Source organism: Pararge aegeria, chromosome 15 (assembly GCF_905163445.1).
Source record: "Pararge aegeria chromosome 15, ilParAegt1.1, whole genome shotgun sequence".
NCBI classification, from domain to species: Eukaryota; Metazoa; Arthropoda; class Insecta; order Lepidoptera; family Nymphalidae; genus Pararge; species Pararge aegeria.
This window is the reverse complement of record NC_053194.1, coordinates 7221591-7242146: the sequence shown is the minus strand read 5'-3', so window position 1 is coordinate 7242146 and position 20556 is coordinate 7221591. Positions and strand designations below refer to the sequence as shown.

Below are 20556 nucleotides of genomic sequence, written 5' to 3'. Positions count from 1 at the left end.
ACTATTTTGATCTCTGATAAGATTATTTTAGGATATTTTCAGTACAATAAATGCCGTTACTTATTTTAATAGTAAGATAATGATTTTCATAAGCTAAGCAAAGAAATGATTATTGTTTAAGTTTTCTGATAAGTATTTTTTGTTTATTATACCGATTAAAAATAGTACAACCAAAATTGTATGCTTTATTTAAGATACTCTTCCTACCCCAACCTGTTATTAAATAGGTAAGTTGATATCGTATCAACTTACCTATTTAATAACAGTCCACCTGGTCAAAATAGAATATGACAGATAACATATCCGCCAAAATATTACTCAGTAAGTTGATAGAACATTATCGGAAAGTAACATCCATCATTCTTTGAACAGTAACTTTACGACGAACAATATCGGATAATACTATGTGACTTTGTTAAGTCCATAGTAAAATGAAGCATGTGATTTTTCTGGAAAACTAAATAATTATAAGTTGTTATTTTTATTCTATTCTAAAACAATTCCTATTTTTTGCTTGTATTCCAATTTTCATAATTACAGATTTAGAATTAAAAAAGTTATGTCAAAAAAACCAACAAAAAAACTTAAAATGGCTGCCCTGTAAAGTTTAACAAATATCAGATCCGTCACTATTCTACGACTATGACGTATTGTTGTTACAAGATAGCCTTCAACATTCCTAAAGAAATTAATTCAGCTACTAGTACATTGCACACATATTTTTAGTCATGACTGGTAGTTCCTCAGTTATTCAAAACTACAAAACTTTCCATTTAAGTTATTTATTATAAATAACATAGATTATTCTCCTTTACAGAACGGTTGTGTTAACGATTTTTTTTGAAATTATAAGTTAAAATAAAAAACAGTACTTAATAAGTTTTTATCATTTAATTTGTCAGTTCAGGCTGGTCTAGAATCTAGTTTGAACAAACTGGTTCTAAATCAAATAACGAGACAAACTAATGTCTTAAAATTAGAGCTCCTAAAATAAATATATATTATATGCACTTAATTTCTACAGATTACCCGCTGATCTGAATGGCCTCTTAGACTTTTTACCCATTGCATTGAGATCTATTGTTATTCCATTAGGTAAAACTGCTTTATTTTCTTGGTAGTCAACAAAACCCTTTTGCTCCTTTTCTTCTTTAGCCTTATCGCAGGCAATTCCAGTTTCGTAATTGTATTCACGCTTCACGCCATCGGGATCGACATAACCGTAACTTCCGCGAGTTATGCAGTCCACACCAATAGTTTCTTCCTTGAAAGTTCCATCGTCGTTTTCGAATCCCCACGTAATACTTCCATCTTCGTTCTCGTCCCTGTATTTGCGAAGGATTTGAGAGACTGGCTTCTTATCTCTAGAGTTAGTTGGAGTATATTTTTGCTGAGGATGGCTCTTTGCCGGTGCTTGTTGACGGGTTACTTGCCTTACGGGTTGAATGTATTCATCGTCTTCGTCCACGAAAGGTTTCGGCTCGGGCCTGAATGCAGGGCGTTGTGGTCTGCTTGAAAGGGGTTGCAGCCTGGCTGGTTGGGGTCTCTGTTGCGGTTCGTTTCTCACAGGGCTGAAGGATTGAGGTGCGAGTGGCCGATATTGGGTTGGTCTTACTGGCTCTGGTTTTGGGGCTGTAGGCGTCGTTTGTTGGAACGGAGATGAGTTAAAGATTGCAGGTGGTTTCGGTTGCGACGTGGTTGTAATATCATAATAGTCGTTTTGTGGTTCTTGAGTTGAGAATATATTAGGTATGTAAGGAGTTGGTGTGTTGATGTCAATATCGTCTTCAGGTTCTTCGGTAACAGGTTTGGATATCTCATCAAGGAATTGGAGATTTGGGCGCGGCGCTGCGTCTACAGATTTAAATGATGGCCTGGCAAGCCCCGGCCTCCTTATTCTAGCAACACCGACCGGAGCTGGTGCAGCTTGTAGCCTTCCTTGTCGAAGGCCCCCTTGTCTTCCTCCAGCTAAGACAGCACCGTTTATTTGGATTCTTGGTGGCGAAGGCGAATCAAATTGAGCATAAGCTGTGGCTGCACACAGCATACATATCTGAAATACAAGAGACACATTGTTACGCATTTATTTGCAATACTTTAATCTATTTTACAGGCGTAACCTAATGCGATAAATAAGTAATTTTTATGTAGAGCTTGATTTTTACTTATATTATATACATATAATTATGTAGGTATATTTTTATGGTCATTTATTCTGAACATTAGAACGAATGTACTACTCAATCTCGCACTGATGAAACAAGGAATGGGTCGTTTAGCTTAGTGCACCAGAAGATAAGAGCCTTGAATAGTTTCTGAGTTTTAAATTTGTCGTATCTAAAAGTAATAAATAATAATTGACCGAGCGGATGGCCCACATCATAGTAACAAATCATCGCCGTAAACTGAGCAACAATTCGCAGGGCATGTTATAAATGGTACTGCAATACAGAGCATTGACCACAACGACGCAACGTACTTTTTAATTATTGATTTTTGATAGGTTGATTGATCAATAGTTTATCTGTGTTCATCAGCCTGATTGCTGAGACGTAAGTGTTAAGCCTAATGTGTCTGTAATTTCACCGGCAACCACGCCCTTCAGAGCAGGAACACAGCAGTGGCTGCATAAATGAGTATCGCGCTAGAGGAGCTCTGTCACAAAAGCTATGTCTAATACTACCAAAAGTATTGCCTGCCTGTTAAACTATATTATTTTATTCAAATAACATAAAGGAGTATGAAAGCAGTATCTAAGCATATATATTATCATCATATCATCCCATTAACGGGCCACTATAGGGCACGGGTCCCCTCCCACAATGAGACGGGGTTAAGGCCGTAGTCCACCACGCTGGCCAATTGCGGATTGGTGGACTCTACACACCTTTAAGAACATTATTGGGAATTCTCAGGTATACAGTTTTCCTCACGATGGCTTCCTTCACCGCAAGTGATATTTTAATTACTTAAAAAGCAAGCAGATATATAATTTTTAATTAAATTAACTTAAAAAATGCACTATTTAATAGCACATACCTAATGTTTATTATGAACATACTTTCAACATTTTAAATAATATATGAACACTACGTTAGTACGCAAGAATGTGACACACAACAAGAATTAATTTATTGAATGGAATGCATACTACGCAATTAATAGATATTATAGCAACGTACTTTCGAGAGTAATGGGCCTTGCCTAGCTCACGAACGTTGCTGCACTTAACGATACCGACTTGCTCGACTTGTTTTGTTTTATTTTAGCTCTAGATAACTAGGTAAGTACTTTTTAAGTTTTTGTCTGATCCTTCATTGTTTACACAGTTTATTTTCTTTATACCCGCGTGATAGAACCCCAGGTGATTTTCTGGGATTAAATATATCCATTCCTATATTCCTCTTAAGGATTCAAGCTATATCTGTGAAAAATTTCATTTAGATCAGTACTTTGGTTGAGCAGAACATAGGTAGCAAACAGACATACTTTTCCGTTCATAATATTATAGTAGTATGAAAGTATGCAATTATTAAGCTTACCTACATTCGTTTGGAAATTGTTTAGTAATGTATTAAATAAAGCTAATTAATTAATTACCTAATCAAAGCAGGTCATTGGACAAGTTAATTAGTAGACTTTCGTAAATAAATCTTAGGAATGTTAAATGTTCCATTTCTCTATCTCATGAACTTTTAGTAGGTAGAGAGTGATTGTTTTCGCAGAATGCACTTTTCTTATTGCAACAAATAAAAAAAGAAAAAAAAGTTGAAAATTAAAGGGGGTTTTGCGACACACGAAATGTGTTGTTATGTTTTTTGCTGTGTATATAATGTTAGTGTTAAACGTACGGCACTCATTATACAGGCCTCCCTAGAACGAGTGTCCAAGTGTTGGCTTCATCCTGAACTTTTTACCATTTTGTAACATAAGAATAATGAGGAGTTTTTAAGCAAACGATTAGATTCTAGTTAATAAATTATTTACAGATATTGCATCTATGCCTATTTCCCCATGAATGTAAAAGCTCAAGCACATTAAAGCGTGCTAAAGTTGTAACAGTATACCTATATTGCTCATAGCTCTATCCCATAGGAACTGCATTTTTCAGGACTAAAAAGCATATGTCTCTCTCTCACTTGCCAATAACGTTACATCGTAATTGAAGGATACATCCTTTAGCATTTATAAGTTAGTAGGAATTATCCCTAAATGGCTTTTAAAGATACTCTTTTAATGTAGGCAACTTTAATTTTGCGTTCTTGTTACGCACTGCGTAACACAAAAAATAGTTTCTAGTAATTGTATATAATTAATCCGACCCGTTTTCATAGGAAAATATATAATTAATGATTATTAGATAATTTGATGATAAGCTTAATTTTCCATCTTATTAGTTAATTAGTTGACTAAATTGATGTTCTTGGATTAATTTGAGTAAACATTGCCAGCATTTTCTGATACTGCAAAAAACTTCACACTTATTTACGTGTCCATAAAGAATTTATATAAGTACGCTGTTATGAATTTTATATCTATAAAGACACTTAGTTCAAATTCTTTAGCGACAGAAAGAGGTGAGGTGAGACTCGAAGCCTCGATCTGAAAGTAGTAAGGACGCCCGGGCCACCCATTCTTCCGCCAGTCAAGGTAACAACGTTCTCGTGCTTTATGTTAATAATTTACGCAGCAATTGGACTCAGGAAGGCTATAAGCTGAACAATATTTTCAAAACGACTTTGTCATGGAAACTTAAGTGTTTTAGATTTTAGCTTTATTATTATAGCTGCTAGTGATTTATATAGTATAGTAGTCGTAGCTAGTATTTATCAAAATTATTGATTTTATTCACGATAGTTAAAAACAAAGTCATTCATTGTATTTTATTTGTTGGGTCTTTGGTCTTGTGTTCTGAATGTTCGACTGCGGATCACGAAGTACTAGGTTCGAATCCCAGGTTTAGCAAATAATTGGTAGGTCTGGAGTTTTTCTATCTAGAAATTTTCATTACCAGTCCGGAGTTAGCAAATTGGCCAACCCCACAACGTAGGATGAGGGTTTTGTACTGAAGTAGCGCACTAGCGTATTAAAGTCTTTGTCACGGTCGGGTCGTGCTGGCTTCGTGAATTTCGTAACTCACAGATAAACAAGAAATAAAATGCCTAACATATTTTAGACCATGAGGCGGTCGCTACATTTCCTATGGCTGAATGCTTCAATTAAGTAATACCATTGCAAGTACGTGAGTAAGTCGAAGGTAAAGACAATCCTTATTTATTTAGAACAGTTACCCGCGCCTTGATCCATCCAGGATTTCCGCCACGGTCTATTAGTCTGAAAATATGCATTGCATGCATTTCCTCACGATGTTTTCCTTCACCGTTGAAGCAAGTGATATTATTATAATTACTTTAAAAACGCACGTTACTTGCGTGTTGGGATTTGAACTCAGATCCCCAAAAGTGGAGTAGAAGACCGACCCATTGGGTTATCTCCGCTTCCTCATGTCAATACATACAAATAAGTACATTGACATAGGGCTCTTCAGGAGTACAAGAGAATACAGTCGAACTGTATTTGAATTGCAAGCAAATTGCTGCTTGCTTGCAATTCAAATACACACAGTTTCAGTATAATATAGCATCTGGACTGTCATACAGACTCGGCGTATGACAACTGTAGTCGACCTGCAATTTTTCAGTGGGTTCATATTGCAAAATCTCATGTGTATTTTGGAAAATGAATGGGGAGAGATGAAGCAAATTACAACAAATATACTGCTAAAGCTATACCTATAGTTGTATATATAACCCCGTGTTGTTGGTTTAAAATTGGATGACTATGAAATCATTATTGGCCTGTATACAGCTAATACAGGCTCACTCATGCATAAGGAATTCTTAGGCGCAACTGAATTTATCTCTCGCTTACTTATGTCATATAAATTAACATACAATGCAATATTTTCTAATTTTTAAACGGTGGGTTGTAATTCTTACGTTCGCGTTTTACAAATACAAACAAGTTTGCATTATTTCATCAAATACGAGTAGTACAGTATTTAGACTTAGCGTAAGATAATTAGAAAAATAAGATTTTTATTTGTTCTGTAATGAAGATAATGTCAATGTTAATTTTAGTTAATGTAATAGTCGGTAGGCTAAGTAATCTGCTACAATTACACAACCATGTTTTGTTTAGTTACTTATTGAAATATCCGATATGATATAGTTTATACTTTAGTCATTCAGAAAGGTCTCCTTATCTTCCAAATTTGGGGTATGGGTTATTTTCAAGAGTACTTTTTTTTAAAAAAGGTTCCATAAACACTATTTTTAAGTTCTGGTGGCCGATGTGTTTAGGGTATGAAAAATCATTTATTTCGAAAGCACTGACAAAAACGGTTTTATTCATTTGAATAGATATTATTAGGGCATTGATGAATTGTTATCGCAAACATATCACGAATTTTTCAAAATTCGTATTCGTTTTACTAAAAGCATTGTTATTGATAACATGCTTTTAGTAAAATTATATGCTTACCAATTTTGGAACAGGTAACAAGGATTAATTTTAAAGTTGAATGAATGAATGAAATCCACTTTATTGTACACCAAATAAAAAAAAAGAAAAAAAAAAAAAAGAAGTTGGTTACCTATCTAAGTAAACGATCATTGTTTGACTATAATGATTCTTAGGAACAGATAGAACAAGGTACAAAAATTTCCTGTAAACGTACCCACAGGATTAGAAAAGAAAGTTTTTGTTACCTGTTCATTGAAATCATCCTGTAGATTTCATTCCCGGAAAGTGAAGGGTTCAGGTGGAATTTGTGAAAAACCGAAACAATCGCGTACGATGTCGTGTCGCTGACGATCTTTACTAATCGTAGACTTGTTATGCGCAGGACCATTTAATAAACATTGTAATATGTGTATAAAAACGGTAATTTTAGACTCAATGGTGTAAGAAGTGATACATATTATGTACTTATAACATGCGATATTTACATAAGCACGTTTCTTACTATCGGATATTCATTGAAGTCGAACATTATACCATTTTTATGTAATATCAAGTAAAGGGCAATTGACAACTTTCATGCGAAAAAGCCTGATCATGTTTCCGAATATAATCGGTAAAATAGTTTAAATTAAAATATGAAACTGACTTGCACTGATTACGCAATTCGTAGTGTATCTATTTAGGCAAGTATAGATTAGAAAGTTAAGAAAAATAAAACTTTATCGAGAGATATGATCTTATCTTTTTAAATTGTACACAAGTAGGTATTGTCAAGTACTTTACCGTATTTGTAACAAAACTACATTCAAAAGAATAATACGAATATATTAAGGTATCTGTAAAGAAGTAGTCTTTTCGCCTTCATTGGGTATTTTTAGCATTCATGTATAGAGTATTTATCTCGATTTCCGGGTTATGCTTTATAACACGTCGTTGAGGCATAGATATAGCTATTTCGTTAATTAAAATAAAAACGTGTAGAAATCAGTCAATGTAATTTTGCAATTTGCCGAACACTTATGGCTAAATCTTTAATATGTGTAAAATTGTCTTAAACATATTCTTTTGTATTATAACTGATAAGGCTACGTTATATCAATCTTGTAGGTTTAAGGAACAGTGAAATATTTCTTTTCCCTTTGATTTAAAATACAATAAACTTAAAAACATCGAAAAATTCATCAAAAGCCTCCTCTCAAAAACACAGTAGGCACAAGGCATATGGCTATATAAATTTAGGATCTCTGTATTTGTATGGGATCCATCAGACACTGAAAAAGTGACAAAACAACTTCGAGAAAAATCCTTGACAAGTATTTAAATATAATTTGCACATATCGGCCCATAATTGACAGGGAAATCGGTGAACAAACATAAAAAAGGCAAGAGATTGTTATCTGTTGTCTATTGCATTCATTAGGTACGAGTATATAAAATAGTAAGTCCGGCTACAGAGGCTGAATTTAAATCGTCGAAAGTCGAGACTATTAAATAATTATGTTAAGGTTCTACGCATGAGGTCTTTGTCAATATCAACTGCACATGTTCCGAAAAAAATGACCTCTAATTATTCTAATATTGTTAAGCCTTAGTGCTCTTACACTTCGAGCAATAATCATTATTTAAATGTGTCATGAAACATATGAATGTTAGTTGTTTTATATTCTATAATACATAAAAGTATGTCTGGCAGTTGTTAAAACGTAATTATCTGATTAACTCCTCTTTGGTTAGAAAACAAATAGCTACGTTATTAAGGACCGTGTAAATAAACCGACAGAGCTAAGAAAAGTTTCTCAAGTATGGGTCTAGCTATGATTAATACCTAACTTGATAACTTATTCATAGCTAAATAAGGGGTTGATAATACAGGCGTGGTCTATTCTGGGCATTATAAAAGCAGTTTCTAACTCAAACATTAACCCAAAAATTACAAACGAGATTCTGGCTGGCCATTTTTTAAATGAATAATGATTTTTATGTGTACAAACACGGTAGGATAAAAATCATTATTCATACATTCAGACTTAAAGTAATATACTTTGAAATGTATGTACAAGACCTTTTCAATAATACCTCGCAAAGTTCCGGGTGCACACCAGAAAGATTGAAAATATATATGTGTTGGCGCCCGTTGATGTCTTTTGTTCGTAACTGTAGCAATTGACTAATTTTCTTACGTTGTGCATATTATTTTGTTGGTGCTATGTAACTTTTGCTCTGATTACCATCCGATTGATTTAGAAGGGACTCTTCAGAGAACATCCGTTTATACCCTGTAGAGTTCTGTGTTAAATCATAAATTTAATAAAGATCTACTATATAATCATCCTGAAGGTAAACAACAATAAACAAATAACTTAAAAAGTAACAGTCAACAACAATAATTAAATAACTTAAAAAAATCCTAACAATATTATAAATGCGAAAGTGCATTTGTTTATTTGTCCTTCCTTCACGCCATCAATAAACTTGATTTTTAGTATAGAGTTAGACGAAAGTACGAAGAGAAACATAGATATTTTTACCAAAGGAAAACTGACGGTTCCCACGAGATTTGTAAAAAACTGTAAGGAACGAGGACGTAGAACTTGACAGAAAAGAACTTAGTTATATATAAATAATGCGTAAACATCCACGAAACAAACCTACTTAAGAACTTCTTTCTTTTCGAAGTGGCTAAAAAGACCTACCTTTTTAACGACTAAGTTGGACAGACTTAAAAGAAAATCCTTAAACTCTCTTCGAGTTATATAAGTGGAACATAATTTACCCTTTTAAGGTGGAAAGAAACTTCGCTATAAACTAGTATATCCTTATGGGAAATATAAGGTTAAGGTTAAAGACGCTTGCATGCATTTGACGCGATACATTAACCATGGTCAGTACATACGAGTAAATGTAATATGCATTTCTATTGAGAATACGTTGTTTCATTATAAACTCGTAGTTTCTGATCGCGGACGCTATTGATGCTTGGCGCATCGATTAGAGCTGTGGTTTTTAGTAGAAGGCCTCGGAGTTTTGTTACTCATCTTTAAACACCTGGTGGTAATGCAGTGGTGCAGTCTAAGATAGTAACGGGCTAACCTGCTTGAGTATGCTATAGTATATTTGACCCATAATACCGCTGAACTAAATATAGCGTTGCTAACAGAAAAAAAAAATTGAAGAGACGCTTTTTTTTAAATTTCTCCATTAAACAAGTAAAATATTAATATTGTCGAAATAAAATGCTAATTTATCAAAAGTGTTTTCTGTGTCGTTATTGTGTGTGCACAATGGAAGGGTTGAAAGGCACGCTACTGTAGAAAGCATAATCAAAAAGATCTCCTAGGTATTTCAGCAGCAGTTTTCTATTTATATGTAAAACGATTATTTTGTTGATAGATGATACGATACGCACACACTCACAACTCCATGTTCTAGTATAAGTGACTAAACATTGCGAAATAAGTTGTTCTAGTTTAAAAAAACTAAGGTATTTTACCAATTTTCTTGTATCTAAATACGTAGATCCTTGTTGATGGAAGATAATTGAACTATTTAGAAGTCCTAACAGCAATGACGCAATATCTCAAAATACAAACTAATCTGATGGAACAGATATTTAACAGTTTCCTAATATCCAAGCAGGCTATATTTATAGAAACTAAACCACAGAAGTGCAAGCATTAACGAAGAACTGTCGCAACAAAATGTGCTCTGATTTAATGGTACTATTAGGCATTAAGGCGGATATCGCCTGATATCCAAGCGAGTTATATTGTTCATAGACCAAACTGTAGAAGTCCCAGAAGCCCTTGACATAAGATATCACATTATGTAGGCAGTTACTAATCATAATATTACTAAGTTAATTGATATCACTACATACTACTCTTAGGAGTCCTTTGTTACTTGAGCCTCAAGGTAAATATATATATCTACATTTGACCCAGTAAGTAGACAAAGTTACATATTATCTGTTATTTACTCAAACGGTATGTAATCATCAAGGTATACCTATAAGGGTCTTGGTTCCGCTACAGTTGAAGTAGGTACGAGTTACGTGGCGTTAGAATATATTCGATCCTGTTTTACTTAATAAATTTTACTATAAGTTACTAATTTTAGTATTGCTTGTGATCGTCATCTGCTCCACTGCTTGGCATAGGCCACCTCTCTCATAGGAGGTTTAAGAGCAAAGTACCACAACGCAACACCAATTGGGTGTGGGTGGGTGGCAAGACTGTTTATTTGGGTTGAGTAAATCAAAACCACTTTCATTAATTTCTAAAACAAAACATGTAAGTTATAATGATCTAGATGGGTTGCGCCCTAGTAAATCCTAGATTTGTTTTTCAATACCTATTCATCGCCGATACTTATTTGGGTAAACGGTTTACTGAAATAACTTTTGGAGGCAGACAGGCCTATCATAAATTAAAATTTTAAAATGTGTAATTTTAGATGTTTGGATTTTTGTAATTTTTTTGGTTATAAACGTTATAATAATAGATTTGTTTTAATAAGAGTTTGGAATATATATACAAATCAAAGGGCTTTTTATGGGCTATGTTTTCTGCTCGCGGTTTTACTAAAACCGTATTCGAACCAGACACGGTTAACTAGTCTTTATATATATATTTCTTGTGTGCGTGTGTATGTCACTGAACTCCTCCTAAACGGCTGGACCGATTTCAGTGAATTTTTTTGGTATGCTTTTGGGTGGCACCCTGGATGGTTTAGATGCACAAATCAGCCCGACAGATGGCGCTGGGGTCCGCTAGTATAATATAAATATGCTAGTAAATAGAAATGCATCGGAAGTTCAAGTTTGCCATTTCTTAACATAAGGTATTCAATAGCTATTAATTTAATGAAAACAAGTCTAAAATATGCCGCACCTTACGCAAAAATTGCATAAGTTCGGTTGGTTAGTAACAAGTTAATGTAACTACTTGATTACTTATATTTTATTTTATATTGCATTGCTCTATATGTCATGAGGTATTAATCAAATTAATTTTGTTTTTTAACATGAACAGTTGCCGTGGCGTTTTATTGAAAGTAAATTATTTTTTAAGAGGCAGAAACAATAAAAGATTAAGCTGACATTTCGATAGCCTATATTTAGGAAGGTTTGTTTTTCGTTCCTTTAAAGACTGCAATTATGTTGTTTTATTTTTTAAGTTTTTCTCGTGTAATCTTGTTTGTTACAATTTTTAGGAATATTTATGAAGACAAGCAAACGATAATATTTGTAATGTGCAATCCTTTACAAATATCACATCGATTGTAACTTCATAATCGCAGCAATTAAAAAGTATTCCATCATCAAAACTTAAACGTAGTAGGTAATAAAGTTCTCAAAATAGCTTCACAACATTACGAGAAGAAATAAAAATTGCTCTATCTATATCTAGGCTTTAAAAAGTAGTTCGTTTCGTTCCCTTTCGAAGTCATGATTGATTTGACCAATTTTCTTTTTTGAACAACAAGATTTGAAGAGGATATAGAAGTCGCTCTAAGTAAAGCGAAATTAGGCTTTTAGGATATAAGACTTTAAAAAATGGTTGGCTTCGTTCACTTCTAGGTATCATCTTACGTGATATTGGAAGGCACCATTATTTTAAGTAACTTCTATTAAGAAATAATTTCATATTCGTGATATTGGTAATTTTCCAAGGGTTCTCGCAAGTTCATTCAGTTGCTGCAACATTTCGATTTCCATTAATAGTTATTAACTTCAAACTGGCACGACTGGTAAATTATAAAATCCTTACTCTTTGCAGTGAACGGTATAGTTTTAGCGAGTTGAAACAGAACGTGTTGATATCGGCTTTATATCTACTTCTATTGAAGCCTGTTTGGGCAGCATTGGGCCAGTGTAACGCAACTAGCAAGCAAGCAAGCATTTGTCCATATTGCGTGTATTGCGTAATTGACTGGTTAATATGACAGCTTCAATGCTGAATTTTGCTCGCATTCAATTAGTTCCGCTTTAGAAATTAAGAAGGGCAACATTTTTGTGTAAAAGGTTATGAGTTGATTTGCTGCCGCCCTGTCGGTTATAGATTCAAGGCTGCCATGCGAAATCGATACCTACACTGTTCTGGTTGCGGCCGTATTATTGCGAACCGAATACGACTTTGTAAGTAATTATAACTAATGAATTGTTACATGTATGTTATAAATTATTAATCGAAATTCAATTAAATCTACAATCCATTTGGTATTATGAATATATGAAAAAAAATCTTTTTTAAAAGCAGCCACATAAATTAATTTAGGTAATTTTCAGACTCATATCATGAATATATTATAAATATGATTGTATGTACATTACATACAAAAATACTTAACATTGATGAACTATAACTTTCAAAATATTTTTATATATTAATTTTATATACGTACATAATGTCTTATTATTATTTACAGTTATGTATATTGTTTAAATTTTCCGCATCGCTCTTTTTGTTTCTAATCCCAGTCAATACTCATGATTTGGTTGCCTAAAGAAATTACTTTAATAAGGTCGATATGTTAATACACGACATCGGAATGTTTATTTTTGAGTTAATTTCATTAAGAAAGGAAAAGCCTACGGAGTTTTTTTATAAAAGAGGTCAATAGATGGCCTGATGAATCAAATGATATTATATTCACTATCACTCACCAGTAATGTCCGCATGATGTCCTGAACACGACACTATCACGTCGCTGACAATCAACAAATAAAGGAAACGCCTCCCGCGCAAGCTATATGAGGTCGCCCACTCTCGCCCTGCACCAGACGCGACCACCATACCTTATTGCAAGGTAACCGATTAACAACGTATACAGAACATAATGTAGTATCAATTAAATGCATTACCATTTAATTTGGCTGTACTCAACGCGAAGATACCGCTAAACGGACTAATTAATTCGTCACTTCCACATTTTGTATTATTTGCCGATCTGTTTTCATATCATCGTCCCGTTCACTGAGGCAATACAAACAGCAAATTGTGGACAAAAACAATAAACGTACTTACCTTTAATGCTTCTGTTTATGGTTAAAATCTTTACCTTATCGAGAAGTTGTTTTAAAAATTAATTACAAAAGCTTAGTCAAACAGTTGTTGAACCTGTTTTCCTCACGCTTTCATTAGGAAAGCCTAAGGATTACCTTAGGCTGGCAACCTTAGGATTAAGCGATAAGGCCGTCTTTTGCATTCTGCTGCTCATGTCTTTGTATTTCTATTCATCTTTTATTTCTTTAACTAGTGTGTTCAAATAAAAAAAAAATACCTGCACCAAGGCGAATTATAAAAAAACTGGTATCCAAAATCAAGACTCGTTTAATATATGTATGGAAAACTAAATACATGCATTTTACTTTGAAACATCTACTAACTCACTAGTTAGTAGATGTTTCAAAGTGCGTATTGTGGATTCAGCTTTATATAAATTCACCTGTATATTATATGTATTATAAATCCACTTGTTATTTCAGTCCCTTCTGATCACGATTATAAAAGCCCGTTTGAACGTAACGTCTCCGATTTGTCCCGTCACAATGTTGGGCATTGTTCGATACCGATTTGTAATTCAATCGAATTGCTCACAGCATGCGATATGTCAGGTGTGGCAACAGCCGTGGATCGTAACTATATACGTTAGTTTATATTCACCCGTGACTTCCTCCACGTAAAATATCTGTATTCCCTTTTAGTCCAGTATAAAGTACCTTAAAACCCTCATTTATTTACTTAAATAACTGAGATTTTTGTGTCGAAATCAGTTTAAGTATATCTCACTGTGAGAAATAGCCTTTTAGAGTCACAACAAAGTACTTAAAAAGATAATGATCATGTTTAGGTGTTGTGAAGATGATTTTACCTTTTTCTATACACAGAATATACCAGCGCTTGGGGAAAGGAAGATGTTATGTGAGTCTGCAAATTCTGTTCTGTTCCAACTTACATATTACAAAAATATCAAAATCGTGTTCAGTGGCCTTCGTTTTTATAATTTTATGAGCTTAAGTGCCAGTTATTTTAATCCAAAATACAATGTGGCTTGGAATCACTCGTCTACTCCATCTAGTGAGATTAGTATAACCATAGTTAAATAATTGAAGTAAACGAACTGAAATTAAATTATGCTAGGTTTAATTTAAGCCCCACTTTCGAAAATGGAATTCATGTTACAAATACATTTTAACTATAATAAGGTGTAATGTGTGCTTTCACTGTTGTTACTGTCATTGTCTGCGTCAGGATAATGCAATTGGAGTGTTAAAACACTTGTGCACTGCTCACGATCCGAAAGCGGGAAAATAAACTCCAAATATCTGTAGTAATTTTTAGGAGTGGCATTAGATACCAGTTTCATTTCTCAAAGTTGGGATATTTACAGCAAAGTTACAGTACCGTTGGATTTCTCAGCCTATACCGTCTTTTTCATCTACTTTCGAGCCTTTTTCTTTCCTACGTGATACTGACGAAATTATAGGTTCTATGTTGGCATGGTCATGAATAAAGAATTTAATTGTCATGATCAAAGAATTTAACTTGTGTTTAAATTTAATTTAACGCCTGGCCACTGTGTCAGATTCCAATTCGAGTAGGTAATCATTTAAAATGAAATTAATTATGATCGGAAGCAGACCTTTGCATTGTCTGCTAGGGCTAGATTAGATCGAGACTTTCTCCCAATTACACTAATACAGTTAATAAATACGCGTTTTGCGTAAGCGAATTTAAAATTTTAATTCAATATAAAATCATTAAAGTTTACATTCTGCATTACTTCATCTAAGCGCGCAACTTTATCGAGTTTCGTACAGAAAAATCAGTCTCATATTTGATTTTTATAACAAGCAAAAACGGTATCGGAATAAGATCGTAAGCAGTGCACAATTTTGCATTAGGTCCAATCGCGCTCTTACATAAGCGACACATGTAGCCAAGACGTGAGCTGAAGCCTAATCACATCGCACCGGAAAGTGTATCGGCAGCATCACAACACGAGTGAGAGTTCTGTGTATAATAGTTCATTACCCGCGGCGATTTTCCGATAAGCCTGAGTGATGAAGACTGTTTACTTTATTTACCTAAGGCCTTGGCAATTTGAATGAAAATGCAATTATTGTTGTGTAATTCAGGTGTTTCTCATTAGAAATTTTATGAGGTTGGCTTCGATCATGTTATACTAGAAATGCTTTTAGTGTCCGTGATATATAAGATTTTAGACATTATTTGGAATCCTAATTTCGTTAGTTTGCTAGTAAATAATTCAATGTTTTTAATGATCAAAAGAGCAATAAGTGACAGAATATCTTATTTTAAGTAAAGAGTTATTTATACCTTTTCAATTATTTCTTGAGACACTTTCTCTGTTATTTCTAATGAAACTATGGCATATCTAGTACATTATTGATCAAAGGACGTAAATATTATATAGCTTAAAGAAGAATGCGTGATGTCTTTTTTCTAATAACACGTAGGTACTTAGCGTTTGGCACCTGCTACTTAAATAAGGGATTTCAGGCATTTGCTACTTTGAACAATCTTGGTGTTATATTATCAGACTTAAATGTGCTATCTAAGTATTAGATTACCAAAAATTACTTGTAGTTAAAAATACTGGTAACTAAACTATTCTCCCGATTGCGAGGAATCTACTATGCCTATTCAGTTCCTTCAACCATCTCCGGATATCTATTTCAAAATTAAAAGCTGACGTTTTGATTTGGAACAGCGGCGCAACGCGTCTAAAACTATCTAAGTATAGTCTTATGATTGTTAATGAGTGCTGTTCCTGACTCAATATCCAAAAATCTCTACATCACACCATAACCTTTATATTGGAAAACTCTAAAAGCAATACCTATCGAATTAAATAAAAATAATCATTGAAGGATGGAATGGTCCTGATAAAAAGTTGTCGTTTCTTGAGATGTCAAATTTGACGTTAAAAAAAAGGCATGCGCTAGATAGCACAGAGATGATGGAAGGTCATCTGCTGTGGAAACTCGTTCAGAACCCTGTATCCCTTCTAGTTAAATACCATATAGTAAATACCATAGTTTGGAACTGTTGTCTGATGAAAAATTATTAAAAAAAATGTATAGTTGAAGATAATTGGTAAATAAAAAGGTTTCTCATACCTACTTAAGGGGAATTCGTAAAGCGATAGAGGTCTATTCCTTTAGTAACGGCTGTTAAACTTTATGTTCCAAGAAAATTGCTCAATTTACTAATCATCCTCATCACTTCACTTCAGCGTAATTAGTTTCCTAATATTGGGTGCAGGCCTCTTAAGTACACCTATTAATTATTGCTATTTTAACAGAAGGCGGTGTTTTGGACAATTGAGCGAAACGTTTAGCTTATATAATTTACTACCAGCGTTGTATTCGGTGCGGATTCGCCTTTCCAGCACCTTTTGACCCCAGGGTATATACCATAGGTTCTCCGAGCATTGTGGACAGGTAATATCAAATGAGTCTCAGAGAGCCACTAGATAGAGGCGAAAAAGACCGTGTAATTTTGAACTACTCACATTCTACGTCTTGCCCAGTAATGGATATCCATCAGTTATTATGATTATCATGTTTTCTGTTCCTTTTCCCACTAAACTACTTATGTGGTATTGTTACGGTACTTTATTTTTAGGGACATTATCATCCCCAGCATACCACACAGAGCCACAGAGCCACAGAGCTTCTCCCGTATAGGAGTTAGTGAATTAGAGTTTCCTTCTTCACCGATACCTTTAATTTGGGTCTTCAAATCGAGTAAATATGCAGTTTCTAGACAAGCGTGCTCGATCTTAGTGCCGCATCATTGATTACAATAAGAGGTGTTGTATCTTTTTAATTCTGATTGCCGGCTGGCGGGCTTAAGAAGAAGTGAAAGAAAAATATCTACATTAATTTATTATGCCACTCAATACAATTAGACGCTACTCCGGCTGTTCTCGTACGGCAGCAATAATAACAGAAGCGACGAGATAACGTTTGTCAAGTGTGGCGCAGTCTACAAAAGGATTTCAGCATACTTACTACATTATGCATACCCTCAATGCAGTGGCGTGCATTGAGGGTATGCAGATGATATAAAATGATGAATATCTCCTGTCCGAGTTATAAAAAACTTAAGGATAGACATTGTCAGAGTTATTAAAAGCCTACCCTTAAGTATTTATGCCTCGTACTGGAGATTTTCATCATTTTATATCATCTGCATACCCTCTATGCACGCCACTGACTACATGCTATGTATTCCACAAGCATAAAAGCATACAGCGCTGAATTTCAACTTTGGTGACTATAACTATATGGATTAGTATACTAGGAATAAACTCAGGAACGTTACAATTATATAAATATAAAATTAGGTTAAGCACATAATGTGTAAGAGTCCTGGAGAATTACTGCCAATAAACTGTATTACAGTTTCGTAGCTTTCGTTTAGCAGTACTTCGAAGTTTAAAGTAAAGTACGAACCTGGAAATTAATAAAAAATAATATAAAAAAAATGCAGTAATTAAATTTAAAAAAACGCACATAACTCTGAAGAGTTAGAGGTGCCTGCCGGGTATCGAACTCGGTTCCCCGAAAGTGAAGCGGTGCCAACTTAGTGGTTACGGCTTCTACGATATGTTACGTGCCATCAATTATTCCCAGTATTATCGGCAACTCGCAAAGACATAGCGCTAGAGCCCCGTTACTTGTCCCGTATCGCCTTTTTCAATGGCGCGTTTCTGATTCGACACGAAGCACACTCTATTTGTAACAATGCCACATGTTTCGGGGTCATATTCGTAGTGCTTGAATATTGCTGCTTAATGCATTTATGTCAGGAGTCGCAGGTTAACGGCCGGTGCTCGTACTTGACCACGATACTCACCTTTTGACAGTCTCTTCAGCGAAGCGGCATTACTGGAGCTAAATGTGGAGCAAATTTTGAAAATTCATCTATCACTTTTATTCTTTTTAATATATGTTTTATAAGTTGTCCATAATGTTCACAAAAGAAAGTGAAGTCTACGAATCCGCACTTGGCCTAAACCCTTCTGATTCTGAGAGGAGGAGATCGGTGCCCTGAAGTGGCCCTGAAGTGGGTTGCTAAGTGGGCTTGATAATGATGATTCTTCTTTAGTGTTTAAACTGTCATCAGAAAAGGAATTATTAATTCTTACTTTTTTATGAAGTACCTACCATCGGTGACCTGGGCTGTAAGAGGTTGAAAGAGAAGAAGAATACAGCTGTAAATTATATTGTGGGATGAGGGTAAAGAAAAACTTCGTGAGAAAACTTGCATGCCTAAGAGGAGACCCATGCCACAGTGTGGGCTGGTACCATTACCATCATCATTATAAGCATGGGCTTAACTGGTAACGGGTAGAAAAAAATAATATATAATATCTTTAATCAATACAGTGGCTGATTTTTTTAATATTATCTTCCCTTCTGTTTTTCTTGAGGCATCTAAGAACATAGTAATCCTACGATACCTTAACTAAAACACAGTTTGCGTTAGTGATATGTTGTGCTTGTGATGGAACTGCAAGGTGGATATTGGTACTATTATTTGATTACTAGTAGGTACATATAACCATTGCCAAAGAGTATACTAGTAGCTTATAGCTCAATATCATAAAGTCTAAAAACCCCAGAGTCTACTAATCGCAGAGAGGGAAAAAAGCCTATTATACTTCACCTGAGGAAAAACACAAGCCCTTGTTCTTGTAAGGTATGTGTTAGCCATTAAGCTTTATTATAATAATTACATATTTCTATTTATTCGAAAAAACTTACTTAGGTAACTTTTGAGTACGGTTATAACGATGAAAAAATCTGCTCTGTTTGCATCACACGCATATGGTTATTTCAGACTTGACCATCATAGCCGTGGTTATCACACATCAGTGCCCGAGTCACGTCTGCAGTGACGCCGTCGCGTCACCGTTACCGACATAATGTAATGTTGCTTCTGTTGAGAACGCGCCTGCCACGATGTGCCCTAGACGATGTCATTGTCCCGTATAATTAGCGTTCGAGACCTGTGCTAATGAGCCAACCGTGACCTGGATCTTTGAATCTAATAGGCTCTTTTTGGGGTTCTTTTTGTGACAGAACTCGTCAGGGCCAGTACTACCGCCATCTTACTTCTGCTTAAGAAGCATTGTCGCATTGCTTTGTTCTGGTCTGGAGGACGTGATCACCGGTGTAATAACAGGTACATGAGACTTAATTTAGCACCAACACTTCAGATTGACGAACACAGGGCGGGACGGCCTTTCATACCAAGCTAAGTGTCGATCTGTTTATAAGCGATGCTAGTCCGTCAATTATTACTATGAAAAAAAAGAAAAGAAAGACTAAATTGAACGAAATTGATCTTTTCAAGTTCCGTTCTTTTTTGTAATCTAAGATAACCTGTTTTTTTTGTGTTCAATCCTCTTTTCCTCCGACATTGTCAGTCTGTGTTAGTTATATGGTCGGTATTATGGTAGGCTTATTATAGAAGAGATGACACCTTTAACTCATACGCCCTACGATTTCCTCGGTATGTCATCCTGTAACGCTAAATCGATTGGCGGTACGTTATTGTAGTAAAGCCTACCAGACAAGACCGTTGAAAATTCAGAAAATATAAATTCCTTAAGGTCTTGCCAGGGATCAAATCCTGGACCTCGTACTCATAAGACCATAGTGCGTACTACTGCGCCAGGGTCATCAATGACGTATTTTGTAGTATTCGGGAGCGATGGTTCGTTTATTTAGGTGGGTAAACCTGTGTATCCAGAGGGGTAAAAATATGTGTACCCTATAAAAAAGGTTTCTCTAACAGTTTAAGACTTAATTTTTTTTATTTTTGTTTATCATAAAAAAAATATATAGAGCCTCACGTAAATATTACAAAGTCTAATAACCAAATAATAACATAATAAATAAAAGCTTGAACTTACGCATGACTCTGTATATTATAAGTATTTATGTGTATTATATTTATAAAAATATTCAACAGCATGTATCTTAGTATCCAT

At 34.6% G+C, this 20556-nt stretch overlaps 1 protein-coding gene across 1 annotated transcript; it reads right to left on the bottom strand.

Annotated features, from left to right (window-relative positions):
• Nucleotides 1-695: 695 nt before the first annotated feature.
• On the bottom strand, nt 696-13250 carry LOC120630098. Its single transcript, XM_039899243.1, has 2 exons — nt 13190-13250; nt 696-2053 (listed from the first exon to the last, which is right to left on the bottom strand). The coding sequence occupies exons 1-2, from the start codon at nt 13202-13204 to the stop codon at nt 1019-1021; spliced, it is 1050 nt and encodes a 349-aa protein (XP_039755177.1). The 5' UTR covers nt 13205-13250; the 3' UTR covers nt 696-1018.
• Between the last annotated feature and the right edge of the window lie 7306 nt (nt 13251-20556).